General features: G+C 49.2%; 6 protein-coding genes across 6 annotated transcripts; 4 read left to right on the top strand and 2 right to left on the bottom strand.

Moving 5' to 3' along the window:
• Positions 1-579: 579 nt before the first annotated feature.
• CDV56_105089 (putative COP9 signalosome subunit 2 (CsnB)) lies at positions 580-2272 on the top strand (the record flags this gene model as incomplete). Its single annotated transcript, XM_026758708.1, has 4 exons — positions 580-623; positions 685-843; positions 905-965; positions 1022-2272. 4 exons carry the CDS (start codon positions 580-582, stop codon positions 2270-2272), a joined length of 1515 nt encoding a protein of 504 aa, XP_026614552.1.
• A 6533-nt stretch (positions 2273-8805) lies between these two features.
• Positions 8806-10510, top strand: CDV56_105731 (OTU family ubiquitin thioesterase; the record flags this gene model as incomplete). Its single annotated transcript, XM_026759350.1, has 7 exons — positions 8806-8877; positions 8936-9022; positions 9090-9153; positions 9216-9481; positions 9575-9846; positions 9907-10362; positions 10432-10510. The coding sequence occupies 7 exons, from the start codon at positions 8806-8808 to the stop codon at positions 10508-10510; spliced, it is 1296 nt and encodes a 431-aa protein (XP_026614553.1).
• Positions 10511-11471: 961 nt separating this feature from the next.
• On the bottom strand, positions 11472-12209 carry CDV56_105923 (uncharacterized protein; the record flags this gene model as incomplete). Its single annotated transcript, XM_026759542.1, has 1 exon — positions 11472-12209. One exon carries the CDS (start codon positions 12207-12209, stop codon positions 11472-11474), a length of 738 nt encoding a protein of 245 aa, XP_026614554.1.
• A 1120-nt stretch (positions 12210-13329) lies between these two features.
• Positions 13330-15954, top strand: CDV56_106050 (sugar porter family MFS transporter; the record flags this gene model as incomplete). Its single annotated transcript, XM_026759669.1, has 12 exons — positions 13330-13535; positions 13617-13698; positions 13757-13901; positions 13956-14096; positions 14146-14307; positions 14356-14786; positions 14849-14939; positions 14990-15045; positions 15108-15357; positions 15420-15516; positions 15587-15713; positions 15802-15954. The coding sequence occupies 12 exons, from the start codon at positions 13330-13332 to the stop codon at positions 15952-15954; spliced, it is 1941 nt and encodes a 646-aa protein (XP_026614555.1).
• Positions 15955-16110: 156 nt separating this feature from the next.
• Positions 16111-18485, bottom strand: CDV56_106223 (putative C6 transcription factor (Gal4); the record flags this gene model as incomplete). The annotated part of the gene is made up of 7 exons (XM_026759842.1): positions 16111-16483; positions 16550-17034; positions 17098-17780; positions 17836-18155; positions 18210-18304; positions 18359-18388; positions 18453-18485. The coding sequence occupies 7 exons, from the start codon at positions 18483-18485 to the stop codon at positions 16111-16113; spliced, it is 2019 nt and encodes a 672-aa protein (XP_026614556.1).
• A 1478-nt stretch (positions 18486-19963) lies between these two features.
• Positions 19964-21190, top strand: CDV56_106474 (uncharacterized protein; the record flags this gene model as incomplete). Its single annotated transcript, XM_026760093.1, has 3 exons — positions 19964-20176; positions 20347-20817; positions 20864-21190. The coding sequence occupies 3 exons, from the start codon at positions 19964-19966 to the stop codon at positions 21188-21190; spliced, it is 1011 nt and encodes a 336-aa protein (XP_026614557.1).
• Positions 21191-21651: the final 461 nt, after the last annotated feature.

Consider the following 21651-nt stretch of genomic DNA (forward strand, 5'->3'; position numbering starts at 1 on the left):
CCCACAACAGGCTTTATGTCCCTTGACCATAACGTCAGACTCAAGGTTTACATCTTTCATTAAAGATTCAAGTTTAGACGTGGTATATCGGACGACCAGCCCTTGAGCTTGCAGTACTTTTAAGGCTCTGTTGTTGGGTATATAATAGCCATACGGAGTAGACTACAGCTGGCATGATAATCATGGGGCAACTCTAGCAAACAAGACCCAAATAAGCTGGGCACAATCAAGAAAAGCCGCTCAACATGTTGTTGTATATGTAACTGGATATTATTTTGAACTATTACCGACATTGTTCGAAAGTCGAAACAATCAAATAGTCTAGTCAGGCGTTGGGGCCAATATCTACCTATCTAGCGCGGGGGAAGCAATTATGCCCCAGGCTCCGAGGCTCTGATAGGCGCGGGAGCTCAAGCTCAGAATCCCCAGGAGCTCTTCCATCTATCATCATCCTTTAATGACTGACGCCTTTCCTACGTTGACCCTTTGAGTTACTGAATTATCAATCGTATCACTTCACTAATATTTAGACACACGTATCCGAAATCTCTTCGCTCGACCACAGCCCTTTTTTTGGCCATGTCTGACGATGATGACTTCATGCAAGACTCCGGTGACGAGGAGTATGTCACACACATCCTCCATGCAACCTCTCCTGTCTTGGTTAACTGATGATAAATCTAGGTATGATTTTGAATACGAAGACGCAGACGAAGATGAGTCGGGGGACGTGGGAATCGAGAACAAATACTACAATGCGAAACAGATCAAGATTGACAACCCGGAGGAGGCCATAGATGAGTTTCTCGGTGTACCTGCGCTGGAGGACGAGAAAGGCGACTGGTAATAACATCTTGCTCCATTTTAACTGGTCGACCGAGGCAAACCACTGATAATTTACAAGGGGCTTCAAAGGACTAAAACAAGCGATCAAGTTGGAGTTCAAGCTTGGCAGATATGGCGATGTAGGTCATCAGTCTTCGACAGTCGCCCTGTCTCGACGAAGGCTGATTACTTCCAGGCAGTCGAACACTATCGAGAGCTCCTTACCTACGTTAAATCCGCTGTCACTCGCAACTACTCTGAAAAGTCGATCAACAACATGCTCGATTACATCGAAAAGGCTTCGGACGACGACAGGGCATATCAGTGCATGGAAGAATTCTATTCCCTAACCCTCAACTCATTTCAGAACACGAACAACGAGCGCCTGTGGCTTAAAACAAACATCAAACTGGCACGCCTGTGGTTGGAGCGCAAGGAATATGGCCAACTGAGCAAGAAAGTGCGGGAGCTGCATCGTGCATGCCAGCGAGAGGATGGCTCGGATGATCCCAGTAAAGGGACATATTTGCTTGAGTTGTATGCCCTGCAGATTCAGATGTACGCCGAGACAAAAAACAACAAACGGCTCAAGGCGCTATATCAGCGCGCACTCCGTGTGCGGTCGGCGGTACCGCACCCCAAGATCATGGGAATCATCCGCGAATGCGGAGGCAAAATGCATATGAGCGAGGAAAACTGGGAAGAGGCTCAGAGCGACTTTTTCGAGTCATTCCGAAACTACGACGAAGCAGGCTCGATGCAACGAATTCAAGTTTTGAAATACCTTGTCCTCACAACGATGCTGATGAAGTCCGACATCAACCCCTTCGATTCACAAGAGACGAAGCCTTACAAGAACGATCCCCGTATCCAAGCCATGACAGATTTAGTCGATGCATTCCAACGGGACGATATACATGCATACGAAGCGGTTTTGAGCAAGCACCCGGACGTTCTGGCTGACCCTTTTATCGCGGAAAACATCGACGAAGTGAGCCGTAACATGCGGACGAAAGCTGTTCTCAAATTTATTGCTCCGTACACGCGGTTCTCGCTCAGTTTCATCTCCAAGCACATCAAGATATCTGTCACAGAAGTGCAGGATATCCTGAGTTACCTGATCCTCGACAAGAAGTTGAACGCCAAGATCGACCAGGAAAATGGAACGGTTGTTGTTGAAAGCGCCAGCGATGTGGATCGACTGCGTGCTCTTGAGGAGTGGAGCGCGTCGCTCCAAAGCCTCTGGCGGGCGACATTAGTCGATGGCGAGGGATTCAAGAGCGACGAGCCGGCACAGCTTCATGGGATGAGAGGGGGCTCGATGCTCCAATCGGCGTTTGGAGACGAGGCGCCTACCGCGGGTTTACGAGCTGGCAACTATCGATTACGGACAGGGTGGAAGGGCAAGGGAGGACAGGGTTCCAAGGCCGGTCTAGGAGCCTTCTAGCCTAGAGACTCAAGGAGATATTATCTCCGGGAAGCTGGACCGGTCATGACCCTTGTTTGCTGCAGCTTGCAGGAGATATGGCAGAAATGGAAGCAAAATCTTCACGAGCTAGGGGATAACCAAGTTCGTCTATGCCAAGGCAGTAAGTGATCAACCCGGGGGGTAACCAGGGACACGCGAGTCTCAGATACCAGATAATGTATCCACGGAGTCTGTAAGACTGTAACTATCTAATGCAATATATACTGGTGGAGATAACCGCCGGTGATTCGCTGTGTCTGGACTATCTGACTTTCGACTCGATCACTCGATGCGTTTTGGCAGACCGAGGAGCCCACCAGGAGAAGTTGAGAACCCGTCCATGGGTGGAGAACCCGGAACGAAGGCGAAGCATCAAGCAGCTACTTAAGCAGCTCGGACTAAACTACGACTAGACTACAAACTGCAGATGGTTTGTTCGTAGCCGTAGATACGAGGCAACTGTATGACGATTGACGACAGACACTTTATCATAATCGTTCTGTGGAGATCGGACAGTTCATCCTCTGTAACAGTGTACTCCGTACGTACTCACTCCGTAGAAGGATTTGGATGCTTAAGCCTTAGTCGAGGATTTAGACGGAGCGCTTTATGATGATTACTCGTCTGCCCTCGATACTACTTTCTCTAGATATGATTTGATCGAAAGTCGACTCCAAGCATACCTACCTTAGGTTCCGTTCCCGGGTAGGTAGGTAAGGTAGTATCAAATGCAGGCCACTCACCGGACGGGACCTCCCATGCCAATCATTCAAAGGGTGTACACGCTACATGGGACTCGCTAGGTACACATGCAGCAAGTAGTGTACTTGCTACCTGCCTCATCCTGCCGCCTTGTCCTCGCCTTGACAGCAGTAGGACTCCGTACTCCGTACCTAGGTACCTCTGTTGAGTCCCTAGGTACGTGCCATACTATTCCGTACTCCTTACGTAAGGTACGGACTCTACACCGTACCTACAGAATGCCAGATGGAGCACTTTTGCCAATTGGCAGTCTGCCACAGTGCCATGAATATGAATAGGAATATGATTTATTGGTGCGGCCCCGCTCTTACCGAAACCTTCAAATCCCGTGTCAATTAAAGATCCACTATCTATTTACTATCGTCTATCCACTTTGGCCATTACATATTATCATTATCACCTTGGTCAATAGATACTAGTGTACTCCGTAGTGGAAGTCGATCAAAGGGTAGTTTCAGACTTGATCCATTACTTTGGTGGCAAAATCGGCGATATGGATGATTTGGACATTGCATTCCGAGAAATCTCCGCATTATCGAACAGCGTGATTACCGGTGAGTCTGATGGAGGTAATATCATAGTCTTTCACTATTAGCAGGGGATAAACAAGGAAAAAAGGAACGCTGGGATCTCAAAAAGAACAGAAAAGTACCATTGATCTGCGAGGTGTAAAAGTACTCCGTGGATGCGGATTGCTGCATCAGAGCTGCGGCTGGATTTTCAATAGTAACACGAGAAAGTGCTGCCTCACGCCCGTTTAGATGTCTGTGATATATTAGAAGGCTGCCATGTGCATGAAAGGACCGCAATGGCTTAATTAGAGCAATGTGTAGCTTCTGCATGGTTGGATGGGAGCATGAAAAGACACGAGGGAGTATTCATTCGATGGTCTGGATTTTCATGCAAAGGCAATAGATAGGTCAAGTAAGGCAGGTAACTATTTCTCGGGCTCACCATTGCCACCGTGGCTACCGGGTCAGGGACCGGGGCCATCGTTCAATCTGATTCATGCCTTGCAGCTATCAAACCACAATGGCGGGGATTCCACCAGCGGAAGATGAGAAGGAAGGCAACCGCTAGTCAACTGGACTGCTGGATAGCCTGGTTTGTCAAACCAGCAACGATAGATCAAGCAATCAAAGAGCTCCATGGTTCAGTAGCTAGTATGTGATATGTGTATGTGATTGCTTCGGAGATACTTCCGAGGCCGCATATGCAAGCCTCCTCCTAGTTGGATCGAGATTGGTGAACTCTACCAGGAAAGTGTTCATCCATGACGATGAAGGAATGAGAGTACTGTGGTATATGTCTTTACTGGTCGGGACTGAGTCAGGCAGGACCATACAACCGGATAAAATGTCGATACTAAGTAAGTCCTGGATCAACTTAAAGAGGCCTCGGCCGGAACAGGCAGGAGTCTTGGGACCAGGATGAAGGGATAGATGCACCAGCTGGACAGTTCGGAAGCGTCGCCCAACGGACAGACCGTCCGAGACCATCAATCGGCAGAAAGAGTCACCATTTCTTAAAGATCTACTGGATCATTGAAACCGAGACCCCGAGCGCGATTGATTACCAGGGAAGCAACTGCATTTGGTGGCCTGATTCCGCAGCACGTTCAGGATAATGTCAGCCCTGCTAGCAATGGAGATTGACAGAGTGAAGGGCATGAAAATAAGCAAGAGAGGTGAGCATCACACTTTGAACGCATTTGATTCCTGTGCACATCACGTGAACTCATCATCTGATGCTCTCTGCGGGAACAGACTTGCTGACAATGTCATCATTCATCACATTCTCATTGCAGAGTGGGGTTTGTTATTGGAAGCCTTACAACGGAGTCCCAACTCTAAATTGGTCAGCATTTGAAGAGCACTGACATCCCAAGTGGCATCTTGGTTATCTCCATCATGACCCTTTGCGCTCGATATTACAGGGTACGAAGTATGGCAAGCTTGGAGCAATGCCACTTGCTATGCTGAGTGACCGGATGAAACACCAGGCAATATCAGCGGTAGGTGACATCCACAGTCGACATTCGTCACAGGTGCAGTAGTATGCAAATCGGCAGGCATCTAGTTTGTAGTACAGAGCAGTGCTCCATGCACACATTTAGGTGCATTGATGCTCGATGACAGTCATTGCCATTGGGCTACAAGGCTGACCAATGCAGAAATTAAACAGAGTTGTCTGCTCATTTGATCAATGAAGTCCAAGAAAAAATGAGATAAACTGTGAGCGCGACCACTGAACCATGATACTGATGACCATAAGTCTTTCGTTGGTCCGTCAGACATGGCCAGAAGAATGATGATCCACGAGCGAAGAGATCCTGATTTCTTCCTACCCATTAGTAGTAACTTTTAGTGAAGCTCAAGGACAACAGTCAAGAACAATCAACAAATGACAATTAGCGCAGAAAACAATAAAACACAACAGCATATCCTGCTGTGACATGTGGCCGCTTCCAACTGCATGGGAACTCGAGGGAGAGGCACAGAACCAAATGTTGCATCGAGATCGGGGATTCTTTTTATGTCACTTTTTTTTTTCTTTTTCTTCGTTCCTTTGTCATCTCTCCAGTCATCTTGGTGGTTTCTTTCTTTCTTTCTTTCTTTCTTTTTTTTTTTTTTTTTTTTTTTTTTTTTTCACCAGGATTTTGTGAAATCTAACTATCTGAACTGGGTCTACTTACAATAGTTTCCACCAGTACGGCGGGTGCTCGGAGGTCTTCTGCATCTCTAGTTAACTATCTAGATATGACTGTGAACTGTATCTAGTAGAAGTACGTAAATGGTTGCTGCGATCTGAGCACCCAGCTTGATACTTTCATCACTTGGACACTTCTGGAGTTATCCGGCCCGTCACTCCTAGTAGTACCTCATATGTACCGTACAACTGGGGTATCTGGAGGTGTAGCGCAGCAGTACCCGAATTACCACCAATCAAGACACTCCGGCATTTGCAGCTTGTGATCGTGGTAAGTTTAGTCGTTGATGTCTCGGACTGTTGAATTGTTCTCGAGGTTCCTCCTCTCTCGGCCAGCCTTCTGAAAGGGTAATCTTCTCGAATCATCTGTTCTTCAATGGTTCATTTGGTGCTTGAGATCACATCTATTCGCCTGCTGATTTGTCAAGCTCATGATCACAAGCCTCATCCATACTGACAAGCTGTAAGTATATGGTCACCACTTGGATGGAAGCAAGACCATCCAAAGAAGCGTGTAACAGCAGCAACAACAATTGTAGTGCCAATGGGAGGAACCGTCACTTTGGGTCCATCCTGGCAAGTCATCAATGGAACTTAAATGCATGAAGTATTTACTGTACCAGGTGTACCTACTTAAGGGACTTCGTCGGGTAGTTCTCCCAGACTACTGTAATTAGATAGGTATAAGGCAGTTAGTTGAAAGAGCTGACGCCTATTCCCCGATGATTCTGCTGCAACTATCTACTGGCACACACACACATACACACATACACACACCCGCATATTATTATTTTTTGTCCCTTGCCATCATTTCCTTCCCTTTGGCTCCCTTTTTTCTTTTTCCACTATCTTTCTGCCATCCCTATCATCAGCGTGTGTGTCTTCCTGATAGTGAATGCCCACATTTCACCTGTTCCATTTGAATCTGGCCCATGTTTGGACGCCATCTGCTCACAGGGTTCAGAAGAGTAGCTACTTAGCACTCAGGAGCTATTACAGATAGATAATCCGCACAGTATTGATCCTCCAGGGCTATCTATCTACTATTTATCTCCTAAGCTCCTCCAAAGGCCTAAGAGTCTAACAGACTAAGACCCATTTCCATCGATTCGGGCGGAATCCACCCGTGCCTTACTTTACCCAAAACCTATGTTTTTTACTTTCTTGTCCTGACCGATAACGCCCACAACTTCGACTAAATCATCATAAACCCCGCGCTTTTCCTCCCTCGCCCGTTCAATCATCTTTCCTGGCCACCCTTGACAGGTTGACCCAGGGAACTGCTCCCCGCGAATTCGACGGTTGGAACTTGGGCTTGGATTCGGAGATAATAATAACAATCGCAGGTTACCTTCTTAGGCTCTTATTTAACATCATTGTCGTCGCCGTCATTGTCTGCCTCATCCTTTTCACCTATAATATCTCGGCATGACTTTCCTGGCACATATTCCTCTCTAAGTCCACTACGAGTCGCCTATAGCAGCCCTGTCTTCCCACACCCGAGCTATCACCGCGGCACCACCACCACCATCAACATCATCATCATCGTCATTTTCTGGACTTTACTTTTCCCAGGGATATATTACCAGTCATTATCAAGCACCAGCACGTCGGGGTTGGATACATGCATCCTTAAGATTTTAGACACGCAGGGCTACGGGGGCTACGGCATTCTTAAATTATACCTCATCGACTATTGCGCATCGAATATCCATCAACAGCAATAACTAAAAGGTCAGAGCTTCATTGTTTTCTTTTTCGTGCTTGTCATATTATCTTTTCGATCGCATCTTCGTTGCCAGCTTACCCACTCCTATCACCGCCTGCTATGGCTCCCTCGTGTCTGGATGAGAGACGCATGCTCCATCCAGTGGTCCATGTGAAGTAGGATGAGGTATCGCAAGCAAAGCAATGATCTTGACGGATGTGGTTATACATTCGTATATCACTTCATCTTCGGTTGAGGCCCGCAAGCGAGTCATGGTTTCCTCTGAGGGGAATTAATTTCCGTGCCTCGATCCGTTCATCCTATGGACCTAAGGTATCCTTCCGCATCCTTGCAAGGGCGAGGAAGTAGACCCGGTCTAGGATATGGTTCGTCACGGAGCTTGCGACCTATCTGGTGCTGTTTTGATGTCGATGGTCCTGTCCAGTCGTTCTACTCCTAATCGAGCACGAACCTCTCCATCAAACCGATGCCTCGCTTTTGTTTAGCTCCACTTGAGTGTTGAGACTGTATCTCCTCACATACCTCGTCCTTATCTCAAATCATTTCCCTCATCTTTTCGGTCCTGTACTTTGATTGTTTTCGATCACAAAAGACGTTGTGATAAACTCAGATTGGCTTTACTGTCTACTTTGATCGTGCATTTTCTCCCTACCTAAGCCATTCATACACCGTGTGTGGCTGGCATTTAGTTTCCCTCTTCTCAGATCACAGATGCCCCTCTTCCCGTGATTGGTTAATCCTATACCTCACAACGGTTATCCACTATTTTTTGTCTCCATATATGACGCCTTGTGCAACATGCTGAAGGTTCATGTGCCTTGCTAATGAGTATGAAATTTTAGACCGTTGCGCCTGTCAAGATATTGTCAAGGGTTGCGCACCCGCATCTTCAGGTCGAGGGGACTAGGTACCTACGGACCGACCAACTGCCGTTCCCTGTTCCGCTACAGCACAACCAGAGTCCCTGCGCAGATGATGATCGCTTCCCCTGCCTTGTATGTCTACCAGATTCTTCTCTGCAGTTCTTTTCTCGGCTGCGAAAAAGGAAACTGACACCGGTGGCCTTCTAGGCATCTAGTCGGTCGTCAGTGAATCCACTACAGAGATTCAAAGCTCTTGCCGTACAGAGTCTACGTCCTTGAATGCGATGTCCTTATCGGATATTCCTTGGAATCCCCTTGGTCTCTCAAATCATTTCCCAGGCAGACAGGACTTGTACCAGCAAGATCTCCATCCTTCTGCTTCTTTTCTCAGCAACGAATTCTCGCACCTCTCGGATTCTTTCTATATCAGCAGTACACCACGTTACAATATGAATACACTATCCCCTGATGAGATGAAGCGGTTCCAGGAACTGTCGAACGAGTTCGAAGCGGACGTTCAGGTGAGCGATGGCTGTTAGCGGCTTGTGCATACAAATCGACTAACGATTAGTGCCGAAGGGCCCCTTGGTATCTATGAAGCAATCGAGCAATGCAATTGCGTTGGAGTATGCGAATGCGGATCCTACTTATGTCACGAAAACCAACGTACGATTGCTTCCCTTGTACCTTTTCCGATCGACGGACGCCCTATGGTCTGACAATCCACACATAGGCACTGGCGGCGACGCATCCTTTTACACGGATCATGAAGGGGGACGGGAACTGTGGTTGGAGAGGTGAGCAGTTGTCCTTCCTGAGATTTGTGCGTTGTACTCCATATATGCTGAAGGGTCTGTAGCGGTCGCGTTCGGCTACTTCGAGAGTCTCTTCAATCTTCGAGACACGCTGCAAGTGCACCGCGAACTACTGCGGATCAAGTCGCTGAGCTCCCTGCTTGATCAAGTCGGCCAACAGGAACATCTGTACGAAATCTTTGTCGAAGCCACGGAGCAGGTCTTCACACAAGTTTCGGAAGCCATCCAAAACGGCGTACACGACGAATCTTTCCTTGTGGAAGCCTTCAACATCGACTATAACTCGAGCGCTGTCATCACACATTTCAGAGTCAGTATTTCTCCAGCGCAGTCGGATCTTTTACCTCAGCGTGAAGATCTGAGCTTGGCAACTGACAGCACTGACTTGCGAACAATTCTCTAGCTTCTGACAAGTGCATGGATGAAATTGAATCCTCATCGGTACCAGGCTTTCCTCTCGTTGCCGCTAGACCAGTACTGCGCAACCCGAATTGAGACGGTCAAAACGGAAATCGACGAAGTTGGGCTTCAAGCGTTAGTCGATGGTGTGATCGAGGGATCCGGCTTCGCAGTTGAGATTCTATACCTCGACCGCAGCGCAGGCGACGCGGTCACCCCTCACCTGTTGACACCGAGCCGGCCCAGCTCCGCAACGATCCGACTGCTGTATCGCCCGTAAGTCATTGAGCGTCATATTGCGCTTTGGATTTCGAGGGGCTGACAGGCTTGATACAGGGGCCACTACGATATCCTCTACCGTCTCGAGCCTACTGTGAATATGGAACCCGTGGTTAATTACCAATACGGAATGACCACTAACTACTCCCCCTGGGATCAAGGTGCTCTTTCGTTCGACGTGAACTCTAGTCTGATGTCGATTCCTGGTCTCATGATGGATCCGTCGTTTGGCCTCCCGCCTGCGGCTCCTCCTGCGATATCTCCTGCAATGTCTCCTGCGCCCTCGAGTCCTTACCGGCTGTCCCCACCTCACGACGTTTACCAGCCGAGTATGCCCAGCCCTCCGGCTGCCATTCCAGTACCGTCACCACTTCCTCCCCGAATGTCTGGACCACCGCCACCTATGAGCTCGTTACCAAGTCGCTCATCTGACGGACCGCAAATTCGGCTGAATCCATTGGTCATGAAACAAAACTTAAATCATTCCCTACCTGTCACTACTCCATTTAAGAAGTAAGTTGTGCCCGGTTGCTCTCTTGCGTTTGTTGATGTGTTAGTAGTAGATGCTAACCTGCATTTCAGCTCTCCCTACAATCAAGCCCACTTTCAGAACCAGGACTTTGAACCAATTCATTGGGAGCCCAGCGAGTCTCGAAAGTAGCCCTCGAATATGTGCTGAAAACAGATGCCCAACAAATCTAACCCAAGCGAACGGACGACTCTTCTTCATGCTATAAACTTGTGACAAACGTTTTCTGCTTCCGTGCGGCATTGACTCGGGCGATGAGCGGCATGTTTTATGCAAGTCCGCGATTGCCCGACTCGTACATCGAGAACCTCTGCTTTGTCTGTTACTCTAGCATTGTGATGAGCTGGAGATGTTTCGATTCATCTTATGGGGTTTCCAGTTCTTTTAGCGTTTGTCTTAGTGCGTATTGCATAGGTCTGAGCGTGCTCGACGGTTCTTTCTTTCTTTCTTTCTTTCTTTTTTTTTTTTTTCTTTTCCAACTGCTTCGTTCGTTATTGGGAGGACTCTGTCTTTAATCCAGATTGGCCTGGGGTCATATGCTGAATGTGGCAAGTAGCATTTGGACTCTTTCTTAGAAAAAAATGACGATACCTCGAGATTGACAGGTTCCAGGAAGTCAGCTGGACACTTGGGCCTCTTGGAAGCCGGATCTAGTCGGTCAACTGGTTACCGAGAGTTGAGTTTCGCATGCGAGAGGCTGTGATGGGCCTGATCGTTCACGTTCAATTGTCATTGTGCCTTGTTCGTAGTGTGTCCTTGGGCGACTTTAAGTCATGAAATATGGAGAAAGTGTATGGAGGTCATCTACTGGGTACTACGGATGCAGGTAGCATTCGACTTGACCAGCCGTATCCAGCGATCACAGACCATTCTATTGTTATTGCCATCATGAAACGAGAACTTCGCCGTTCATGACACCCGGACGGGACCCCCTATAGGAGAGCAGAAAACCGAAATTCCATCTAACGCCATAGCTGTAAAGGGGCAACCGGAACTCCATAAATAAGAATAAAGTGGAGGGGAGTGAGTGAGTAGCAGTACATGGGGGATGGAGAAACAAGCGCAAGACATATCGGTCAATCCTCACAGTCCGCTAGGCCTTGACGGACCGGAACAGCATCGACGGCAGCGCCCTGAACACCTGCCACAGGAAGAACAAGTTGTCGGTCGTCGGGGCACTGTCATATTTCAGACTGCGCTCAGGCACATCAGCCATACCGAGAATAGTCTTGACGAGCGGTTCGGCAACGATCGTCCTGAGATACTCAGCGATGAGGTCATGGCCGTTGGTGATGCCCCCGCTACACCACAGATTGCCGTCATGCACCGCGCGCAGCGAGTCATCCCACCGCGCAACCTCGGGGAACTGCTCCCGCAGCATGGGGATCATCATGCGAGGGCCGGTCGCGCGCTTGCCCGTGGCGATGCCCGCGTGCGCGACGACCAGGATCCCCGTGCAGATGCTGAGGATGTGCGTGCCGGCGGTGTTGTGGGCGCGCACGAAATCCAGATACTCTGCTTCCGGGACGGTCGAGGGCTCCGGGCCCGGGATGAGGATAACGTCCAGGGCGCCTGGTTGGACGGCGGGATCGGTGAGGGAGTGGGTGAGTTGCAGGGAGAGGTTGGAGGTTGTCTCCTGGTGGGCTTTTGGGCCGGCTTTGCCGATGTAGGCGACTGAGACGGGGCGGCCGAGCTCGATGAGGGGTTTGGGGAGCTGGCAGGCGGTTAGGTAGGAAGGGTCGATCATGAAGAGGAGGTCGACGGCGGCGAGGTCCAGGAGTTGGACGTTGCCGACTAGGAGGACGCCGATGCGGAGAGGGTTGCGGGACATTTTGGTTGTGGTTGTTCTTAGGATGGAATGGGGGGAGACAAGATTGTATCTGAGGTTGTTGAGAATCGTAATGAGGACGGGATGCGATTGAGGGGTTCTAGATGGAACTGGGTGAAGGTTGGATGAAGGTGTTGCGAAGTGGTAACAGAGAGGAAGAAGGGATGGCTATTAATATGCTTCTTAAGGGATCAATTATAGTGGAAGGATGCAGAGTAGACTGTCCGGGCAACGCTCTCAGTGTCTCTGGTACAACCACAAATGGAGAGATGGGACGACAGGAAAGAATGAGGCTTCACCGTCATCTAGGGTAAGTAGGAACGTTGTCTCGATTCAGGCACAGTTGAAGCCTCATTGGCAGGACAGAAATCCAGACTCACGGGGATGCCGGTGCTTGAGCGCAATTGAGCAAGATATGACTGCATTTGATGCAGGCGGTGGTTCTTTGTTTCACCTCCATTCTTGCATTGGGCTCCTCAGTTGTCCTTTGTACCATCTGCAATCAATTGAGACACAGAGAGCTTCTGATCACCTTTAGCTTGACCTCTTTGACACATCCAAGGGATATGAGGGATATTCTCCTGGATGTCACATGTTCTGTTTCCATCACTTCTCGTCAAGCTCAAAGGGTCCAAAGTCAGTTGATGCAGCTCTGTGCCTTCTTGACGGATTCTTTCTCCTCTCTTTGACTCAAGATGATGAAACCTCCTTTTAACTGCTAGATTGACTTTCGTAAGGCTTGATGGCTTATGCTTATTGTGCCTCTTTGTCGCCCCCCACATTGATTGGCAGCCTTGTTCGGCTTCTCCCCGACTGTCCATTCGGTCTACTGTCCTCCAGTTGACTAGGTATGTTAAGGTACCATTGACTCTGTTGGTCCGCTTACTTGCGCCGTGGCTTATCTACTTGTTGTCTCAATCCCAGGTTAATCACTCCGTCTATCCTACTTGGCTTCTGACGTGAGAGCCGTTGTTCCCGCTGTGTAACTGCCAAACGGACCAGGGTTCTCCGACTCTCTTTCATTTCAGGGCAATGATGGACGGTGGACCACGCTGGTGGAGTACAAACTTCCATTCGGGAGCTCCCATCTTGCCACAAAAAGTCTCCCCGCATTTCATTCCCCATGTTCTCTACCGGGCTCGGTGCAGGCCCGGTCACGCTCATGAGTCTCGAGTCTGACCGTGACTATAAAATCCTTCATTGGCCGGAGCACTCAACTCCGTTTCTTCAAGAATCCTTCTGTATCATGCTACTCAGATTCTGTAGACCGGAGTACAGTCGTGCTGAGTTTGGAGAATCAACGCGCGCAGAAATCGAGGAAGACGAGGGGTATATAAGGATCACTTGCTAAAGAGAATGGTCGCATACAACAAGATCAGCTCTCTTGACGTTTATTGACTGGACGGCAAGAATGACTCGGACTATGGACAATACTCCCAAGGGGGGCTTTTCCCTCATCTACCAGAATCCCTATCTTCTCGGGGTCGCATCAGTAAGTCCACTTTCGGATGGAAAAAGACAGACAGGGCGATCCTGACTATTATCTACAGTTCTCAACCCTCGGTGGATTGCTCTTTGGCTATGATCAAGGTGTTATCTCAGGGGTTATTACTATGGAGTCGTTCGGAGCTCGCTTCCCTCATATCTACACCGATAGCAGCTTCAAAGGATGGTTCGTGTCTACGCTCCTTCTTGGTACGTTGAGCGTCTCAGGCTTCCCCTCCAAGAACAATATTGACGCCCTGTTAGCTGCCTGGTTCGGCTCTCTCATCAACGGACCCATTGCCGACAGACTCGGACGCAAGCTATCAATCAACCTAGCAGTTGCAATATTTGTCATTGGTTCGGCCATCCAATGCGGCGCAGTGACAATCCCGATGCTCTTTGCCGGTATGTTTGACCATATGTCAGACACATCAGAGTTTCTGATCGCTTGTAGGGAGAGCTATCGCAGGTCTGGCGGTTGGTCAGTTGACCATGGTGGTGCCTCTGTACATTTCAGAGGTATGCAACCTCATCTGGAGAGAGGAGAAGAAGATTGCTGAGCATTGGCAGGTTTCTGTTGCCGAAATTCGCGGTAGTCTTGTCGTCATTCAACAACGTACGTTAGTCCATGGTATTACCTTGGATCATCTGCTGACTTGACAAGTCTCTATCACCATTGGTATTCTGGTCAGTTATTGGATTAACTATGGCACAAACTACATCGGAGGGTCGCGCTGCGCCCCGGATGTTCCTTTCAGCAATGGTTCCAAATTTGATCCCTATAGCGATGTGCCATCTGGCGGCTGTGACGGACAGTCTGAAGCCTCCTGGAGACTACCCTTGGCTCTTCAGATCGTCCCTGCCATGATCCTCGGGCTGGGCATGTTAATCTTCCCTGAAACCCCGCGATGGCTAATGATGAAGGAGCGATACGACGACGCTTTGAGGTCACTGTCCAAACTGAGACGAAAAGCTAGGGACTGCCCGGAACTTGTTAATGAATACCTGGAAATCAAAGCTTCAATCATGCTGGAGACCACCTTTACGCGAGAACATTTTCCGAACCTGTCGGGCCTTCGATTGCATGCTGCTCAGGTGGGTGTTCTTCATCACCAGGAGGTCTTCCGTTTCTGGAGCAGTCTGACTGAACATGACAGTACCTCTCTTTCCTGACCACATGGGCTCGTTTCAAACGTCTGGCAATCGGGTGCGCCGTCATGTTTTTTCAGCAGTTCATGGGCTGCAATGGTAACTCTACATGGTACCTCTTGTTTTGCTGCCACTGACATACTCCGCAGCAATGATTTACTATGCGCCAACGATCTTTGGGCAACTCGGACTGGACGGTAACACGGTAAGTTTATAAGTATGAGAGTCAAATTAGTGAGCTTGACTGACTCTCCTGATACACTTTAGACCTCACTCCTCGCTACCGGCGTCTATGGAATTGTCAACTGCCTCAGCACCCTCCCAGCACTCTTCTTGATCGACAAGGTTGGCCGTCGTCCTCTGTTGATGTCTGGTGCCACAGGCACCTGCATTTCCCTGGCCATCGTAGGCGGCATTGTTGGCGCCTATGGATCGGATTTGGTCAATCACAAATCAGCTGGGTGGGCAGGGATTGCCTTTATCTACATCTACGACATAAACTTCTCATACTCTTTCGGTTTGTGTGCCCTCATCTCGTGAAATATCTGAGCACAGTGACATTTGACTAACTGAGAACAGCACCCATCGGTTGGGTCCTGCCGTCGGAAATCTTTAACCTTTCCATCCGCTCCAAAGCTATCTCCATCACGACCTCGGCGACTTGGATGTGCAATTTGTAAGTGTTTCATTGAAGTCATAGATGAACGAAGCAAAAGGTTATCATGAGCTGACACCTCGCCTTCCAGTATCATTGGTCTGGTAACCCCAGATATGCTCGACACAATCACCTATGGCACCTATATCTTCTTTGCAGCATTCTGTCTTTTGGCGCTGGCTTTCACATTCTTCTGCATTCCAGAGACACGCGGAAAGGTTCGTTGCCGGGTTCCCATCTTTTCCTGATTGTGCAGCGTTGCACTTGTGAGATTAGCAGCAGCTAATCTGAGAATTTGGTCAACAGACTCTTGAAGATATGGATCTGATCTTCGGTGACACAGCAGCCCATGAGGAGAAGCAGCGCATCGTCCAGATCGAGGCGGAGCTTCGGGAAACTCAGGCCGGCGACCCAGATCTCGAGAAAAAGCCGTATGAGCAGCAGGAAGAGAATGTTTAGATGATCGAGAGTATTCTGCGCCGTCACTGGGAAATCCCGGGTTCTTTCCATATTTCGAGTTAATCGAAGAAACGTCAATGTCGTCATCATGAAGCCTCGTGTTCAGTATGTCTGATACCATGTTCGATTCTGTCACAATGCTTAGCCACAATTGAATCAGTGGAAGTCGGTCTGAGGTGTAAAATTCACCCATTCGGCGAAATCCATTCCCCCTAGATTCAACTCCTGGTCCACGTCCGGGAACATACTCCCGAACATGGGATCGTTGAGGAGCTGGTCTGAGAACTGCATCAGAATCGGCGGCTGCACCGTGGTTGACCCGTCCGAGACGGAGGAAGTATATGAAGGGGAGCAGAGCCTATTCACGACTTCTAGACAGCGGGTGGCGAGACGGTTGTTGCTTAGTGAAGGGTGGGTGAGAAGTTTCTTGGTGGTTTCGACGTCTTGAAGCCAGGCCGGCGCATCCGTGCTGGTGGGATCTGTCATGAGGAGTATGATGGGGATCAGGCCAGCCTGGAAGAGGAAGTATCTGTTCATAAAACCATTAGAGTTAAGTGCCTCGAGCATTTTTCAGAATGGCGGAAAATGAACGTACAGCATATACCAAGCCCCCAGTCTCGTGCAGATGTGATTATTGACAAAGTCCGAGATGGACGAGATGGTCCACCGCGCGTTGCGAAGGCAGAGCATCCTGCACTCCGTCTCGAGCGGATCCTCGGGTTCCGGCGGCGAGTCCGGCGTGGGCGTCCATCTCCTCGACGCCCAGCGGAGGAGGATGGGCCGGTAAAGGAGGATTCTCAGATTCCAGTGCCGCCACATGAGGCGGTTGCGGACGAGAGCGAAGTTGTCCGACTCGGGTGTTGTGATTGGTTGCTTGAAGTAGTGCGGGAGGCTGTTGTACCAGTCTTCCATAGGTTTCGAGAGACTCAATGTCTCCTCTGCCGTTAGACTTGGTGTTGATATCAGACGCTGGTAGACACTATTGGTGTGTAGGTGGAATTTCGCCTGCGCGATCATGCCCGAGTAGATAGTCGGCCCGTTCTCCTCGGCGGGTAGCGCGGTGGTTGTTGATATGAGAGCCTGTGGTTTGCGTTAGACATTGGATGGGTTCATTCGAACGTTTATGGAGAGGTTTGGTAATACCTCGTCATGAATGTTGAGAACGTGTTTTGAATCCATGACACTGTCCTCGGGCAAGAGGATGGGCCGACCAAAGGTTTTCGCCGCACCACTGTCGAATATATACACACCCCACCACAATCGTCGCCTCATCTCTCGCTGAAGCAGACTGATTTTCCACCCGGGGAACTCCTTGTGCAGACCAAGGCTCATGGCCATTCGCACAGCTAGGCCTAAGAAATTCCAGCCGGTGTTGGGCTTGTTTCTCTTCTGCGCATAGTTACTCAGAAGTAGCAGGGCCAGGATGAGAGTGAGGTTTCCTGTCTCGAAGACAGAAACTTGCTGCAGGTGGCTTCTGGCTTCTTGGTAGAATGTGATATCTAGGTCGGAGTTATCATCTCCAATGCTCCATGCCCCCAGGGCTAGAATGGTGTTGAGAAGAATCTGCCACGCCTGTCCATGCGGGCGGGGAGCCTGTTCATAGAACTGCGCTTTGAAGGTAGCTTCGTGCACAAATGGATAACTGGTATGGTAATTGAGAAAGAAAGCGTCCATGAAAGCTTGCTCAATGAGCCCGGAAGGAGCAGTGCTCAGAAGCTGGCTTTTCAAAGGCACTCTTTCCGCTGGCTTATTCGGACCAGCGGGAAAATTCAGATCGAACCCATGCTTCAATAATGCTCGAAGAGGCACCACACTGGAAGATGCGCCTGTGAAGGGAGTTAGCAACCGTATGAGAATCCTTTGTTTTGGTCCGATACGAACCGAAATAACCTGTTCCCTCGGGCTTTATCGACAAGGCGGCCATTCCATCTGTCAAATCGCCTACTGTGATTCTGTTCTCGGCCCAATCGAACCCGTCCGCTTGTTGCGGAAGAGCTTCTGGGGCTGGTTCGGTTCGATCTGCCTCGGCCTTAGCTGGGGTTGAATGCCTTGATGAAGACTTGGACGAAGACCCAGGCTTCTGCGGTGCATCTGGGTCCTGCAGTAACGAGCGAACAGTAGCGTCCAGGTCACCTCCAGGAAACAGTCTTCCTAAAGCCGTTTCAAAGGCTTGCAGGCGCTCTTCGACGTAGGTTAAATGTCTGACATAACGTGTTAGCCATTCTGTGATGGTAGTGACTGAAGAGCAAACTCACTGTCGAGTGAGAGGACTTCTAGTGATTTTCGGACTGTAATTGCAATCCTTGTTCAATTGCTTGCATTGTGCGCATGTCGGTCGTTCTTTCGAACACTGCGAAGTGTCAATAAGGCTCTATCTGGTCATCCCAAAATGGATACTCCATACCCTGGACTTTCTTAAACGGCACTCATCACACTGGAAGCCAAGTCAGTCACTCCCGATTCCTCGACTCGGGTCAGTTGAAGTCGGGGGCACCTACAGCATATGAGTGGGAATCACGAGTACTGGCCATTTTTATCGATGATAATCTGGTTTTTCGTAATATAGATCAGGTGTACGTTGAGAATTACACCAGACTGGTAGCATCTGATTGAGTATAGCAGAGTTAGCACTCAGGGCTGGTTTCCTCTCTCATTCCGCATCATGCTCCCCTGTACTGTGGTCAAGCATGAGCTCTCGTTGATTTCGAAAGGGAAATAAAGCGCAAGGGCCTGGGCAACTGGCCGTATTGCAATCTACATCGGAGAATAGGGGTCCAGAAGAATTGATGGGGCATTTCAAGCAACGAACATCGCCCGTATTCACGTCAACAGACGATATACGAGTATTTAAAAACAAATGGACTTGCGACACAACAAATTGGGGAATATCAATTGAACAGACAGAACATAACTGGGAAATCTCAGGATGAGAGGAGGTCGCGGGGCCAACTCACGATCGGCATAGGAAAACAGTATAGGATCCACGCTTCAGGGACCGGACAACCAGAAGTCACAGACTGATGCAATTTTCAATCCCATGAGAAGGTGAGAGGAGAGCCTTCATTCGACTTGGTATTTGAGACTTAGACTACTGGTTTCCGACTCGAGACATCCTCGTTTGTGCTGGATGAGAAAGTCGTGTGGGGGAGTGGCAGTCAGTCAGGTGATGGGCGGAAAATTTTGTCGAATAACAACGATCCAATGTTGTCCTCAGGCACATCTGGCAATTTTGCGTCGGTTGGAGATCAGTAAGTCTTATGGAAGAATTACAAATGACTTGGTACTTTTTCATGATATACTATAGCTCTATCATTCAGGCTCTTTGACGGGGTCATTTCTGAAAAGGCCTGCTTATTTCGAACTACTGCAGACAATTGTTGAATGGACTACGCTTGTATACTTCGGCTGCGGAGTTGCAGTACATCTGCAGAGTAACAATAGCATTGCAATTCAGAGCAATTGAAAAGGACACTTCGATAGAATGAGCGATATTGAGTTCTTTAATGGAACTAGACCTCGCTGCATACTATCAACAGCTGATGAGCACATCATATTACCAACCTGGATGCGTCCGAAGCCATTGACGAAGTATATTTATTCCAAACTTTCTCTTGCATCACATGTCTCTTTCCGTGCCGCTTATGCTCTCTTCCTTACCGTCGGGATGAGATTTCAATGCAAGCTCATTGCGATTGCGATTACTAGAAGCTAGAGTAAAGGATATATCTTGAGATAGTAAGCCTGCAGAACGTCTAGATTCGTTCGAGCGCAGCATTTGAATGGGCATCAGATTCATACCAGCTGCCTGAGGCATGAGGCAGTCTTGGCACCAATGCGGATATCGACCAATCAGTCATATTTTCTATACAACGTCATCTCCCCTATAACAATATCGAAATAAATTCCCACACAATTAAGACACTCTCAGACAGAGCTCAGCCGGTTCACGAACAGCAGCTTTGATTACGTGCACAGGTACAGCATCGCAGAGAAAAACTGTTGCTTGAACATGCCCTCCCAACCGGCACTGCCACCCCTCCTAACGCCATATGTATCGTCCCTCCCTCATTCCTCACTCACAGTCTTGTCTTCAGTACTAGACGCAACGGGCAATTGGCTCGTCCTGCGATTTCTCTACGCTGCACTGAGCGCGCCATCCAATTCCGACGCTGTGTTCGGTAGCGATGGCGTCGATGGGCGGAAAAAGCGCAGAGTCGTGCTTGTAAGTTTTTTGCGGGGTTGGGATTTTTGGAGGACAGAAGCAAAGAGATTGGTAAGTTTGCTTGCCCAGCTCAACTTTTTCTAGCTCAAGTGCAGTCACCGTCTATGGGTTCATTCTTTATAACTTTCATTTCTTGAATTTCCAATCCGTTGTCAAACTGACACTCCTAGGGTTTGGATCTTGCGCGCCTTACGGACAAGGGCCAATTTGCCTTTGTCGATGGACTCTCGGAACTCTTTTACGCACCGTCGGCAACCCAAAGATCACCGGCGCCATCATCTTTGCCCTCTGCCGTTACTCCCAGGACTGTTCTCCCTCTGCGCACACCCCCAGGCGCTGTGCCGGGACGAGCACCGCAATCTCTGCCGCGACCGAGCTCCACGGTCCCGAGCACAACCTCGGCCGAGAGTGGACGTACGAAACGACTACATTTCTCCGGCAGCGGGTTCGGAGCCCTTGACGCACTCGAGAATGATATCGCGAATGTGGTCGAGCAGCTCAAAACGCCGAAACCCGGGGATGAGGGGGAACCTGAAGTACTATTGGTCATTGATCAACCGGACATGCTACTGGCCGCCACGGGTCCGAATAAGGGCATAGGCGCTACAGAAATGGGGGAATGGGTCATGGGACTACAAGAGGTACGATCTTCGAGGGAGAGCCAATTACTGCGCTGACCAAGTGTAGCATGCTTGTGCGACAATCCTGACGCTTTCCGCCGATTCACCGTTGATACACAATGCATCAACATCCGCTTCGCAATCGGCAACGCCATTGGAGATGGAACATGCTGCCTTTGCCATTGCATCGGCTCATCGCGCGGAGATGGTCATGCAACTGCGCAGTTTGGAAACAGGTGCGGCCAGGGACGTCAGTGGAGTCCTGAGGATAAGCAAAGGAGGCGCCTGGGGCAGAGGCGAAAAGACAGGTGCTGAGGGTGATTGGGAAGAGAAAGAAGTGTTATACTTCATTCAAAGAGACGGAGGAGTCAGGATCTTCGGAAGAGGCGAATAAAAGTGCTAGCTCAGTTGCTGATGGGAAAAGTGTGTCCTCGTGAAATCAGGCGTTTTGAGGCGCGGTAGGACAAAACCAAACCAATGCGACGGCTGGTACGAAATCATCATTTGAATTGCCTGGTCGTTCTGGAGATGCAAGAGGCCTGTACAATGCGTCAAATCAGGTAAATTCAGTAAGACAGATCGTAGCATTGGAAAGATATCACAACACTGTCTCTGCCACGTGGGATATCCGCCAGCCATAAACACGGAAAAGAAATTCATGCGTGCTCTCCCTTGAAAAATCCCGCGAATTTTTGTTCGGTCTTCCATTTTGTCGTCAAATTTGTGCCCATTTATTCTTTTAGTCTAGAACATGATTGCTATGACGGCAAAAGAGAAGACCCGTCCCAACACCAACTCCATGGGAAAGCGTCATTTTCGCCTTGCATTGAAACCGGTCAATTCAAATGCCAGGCC

The sequence above is a fragment of the Aspergillus thermomutatus genome (genome assembly GCF_002237265.1).
Source record: "Aspergillus thermomutatus strain HMR AF 39 chromosome Unknown NODE_91, whole genome shotgun sequence".
NCBI lineage: Eukaryota > Fungi > Ascomycota > Eurotiomycetes > Eurotiales > Aspergillaceae > Aspergillus > Aspergillus thermomutatus.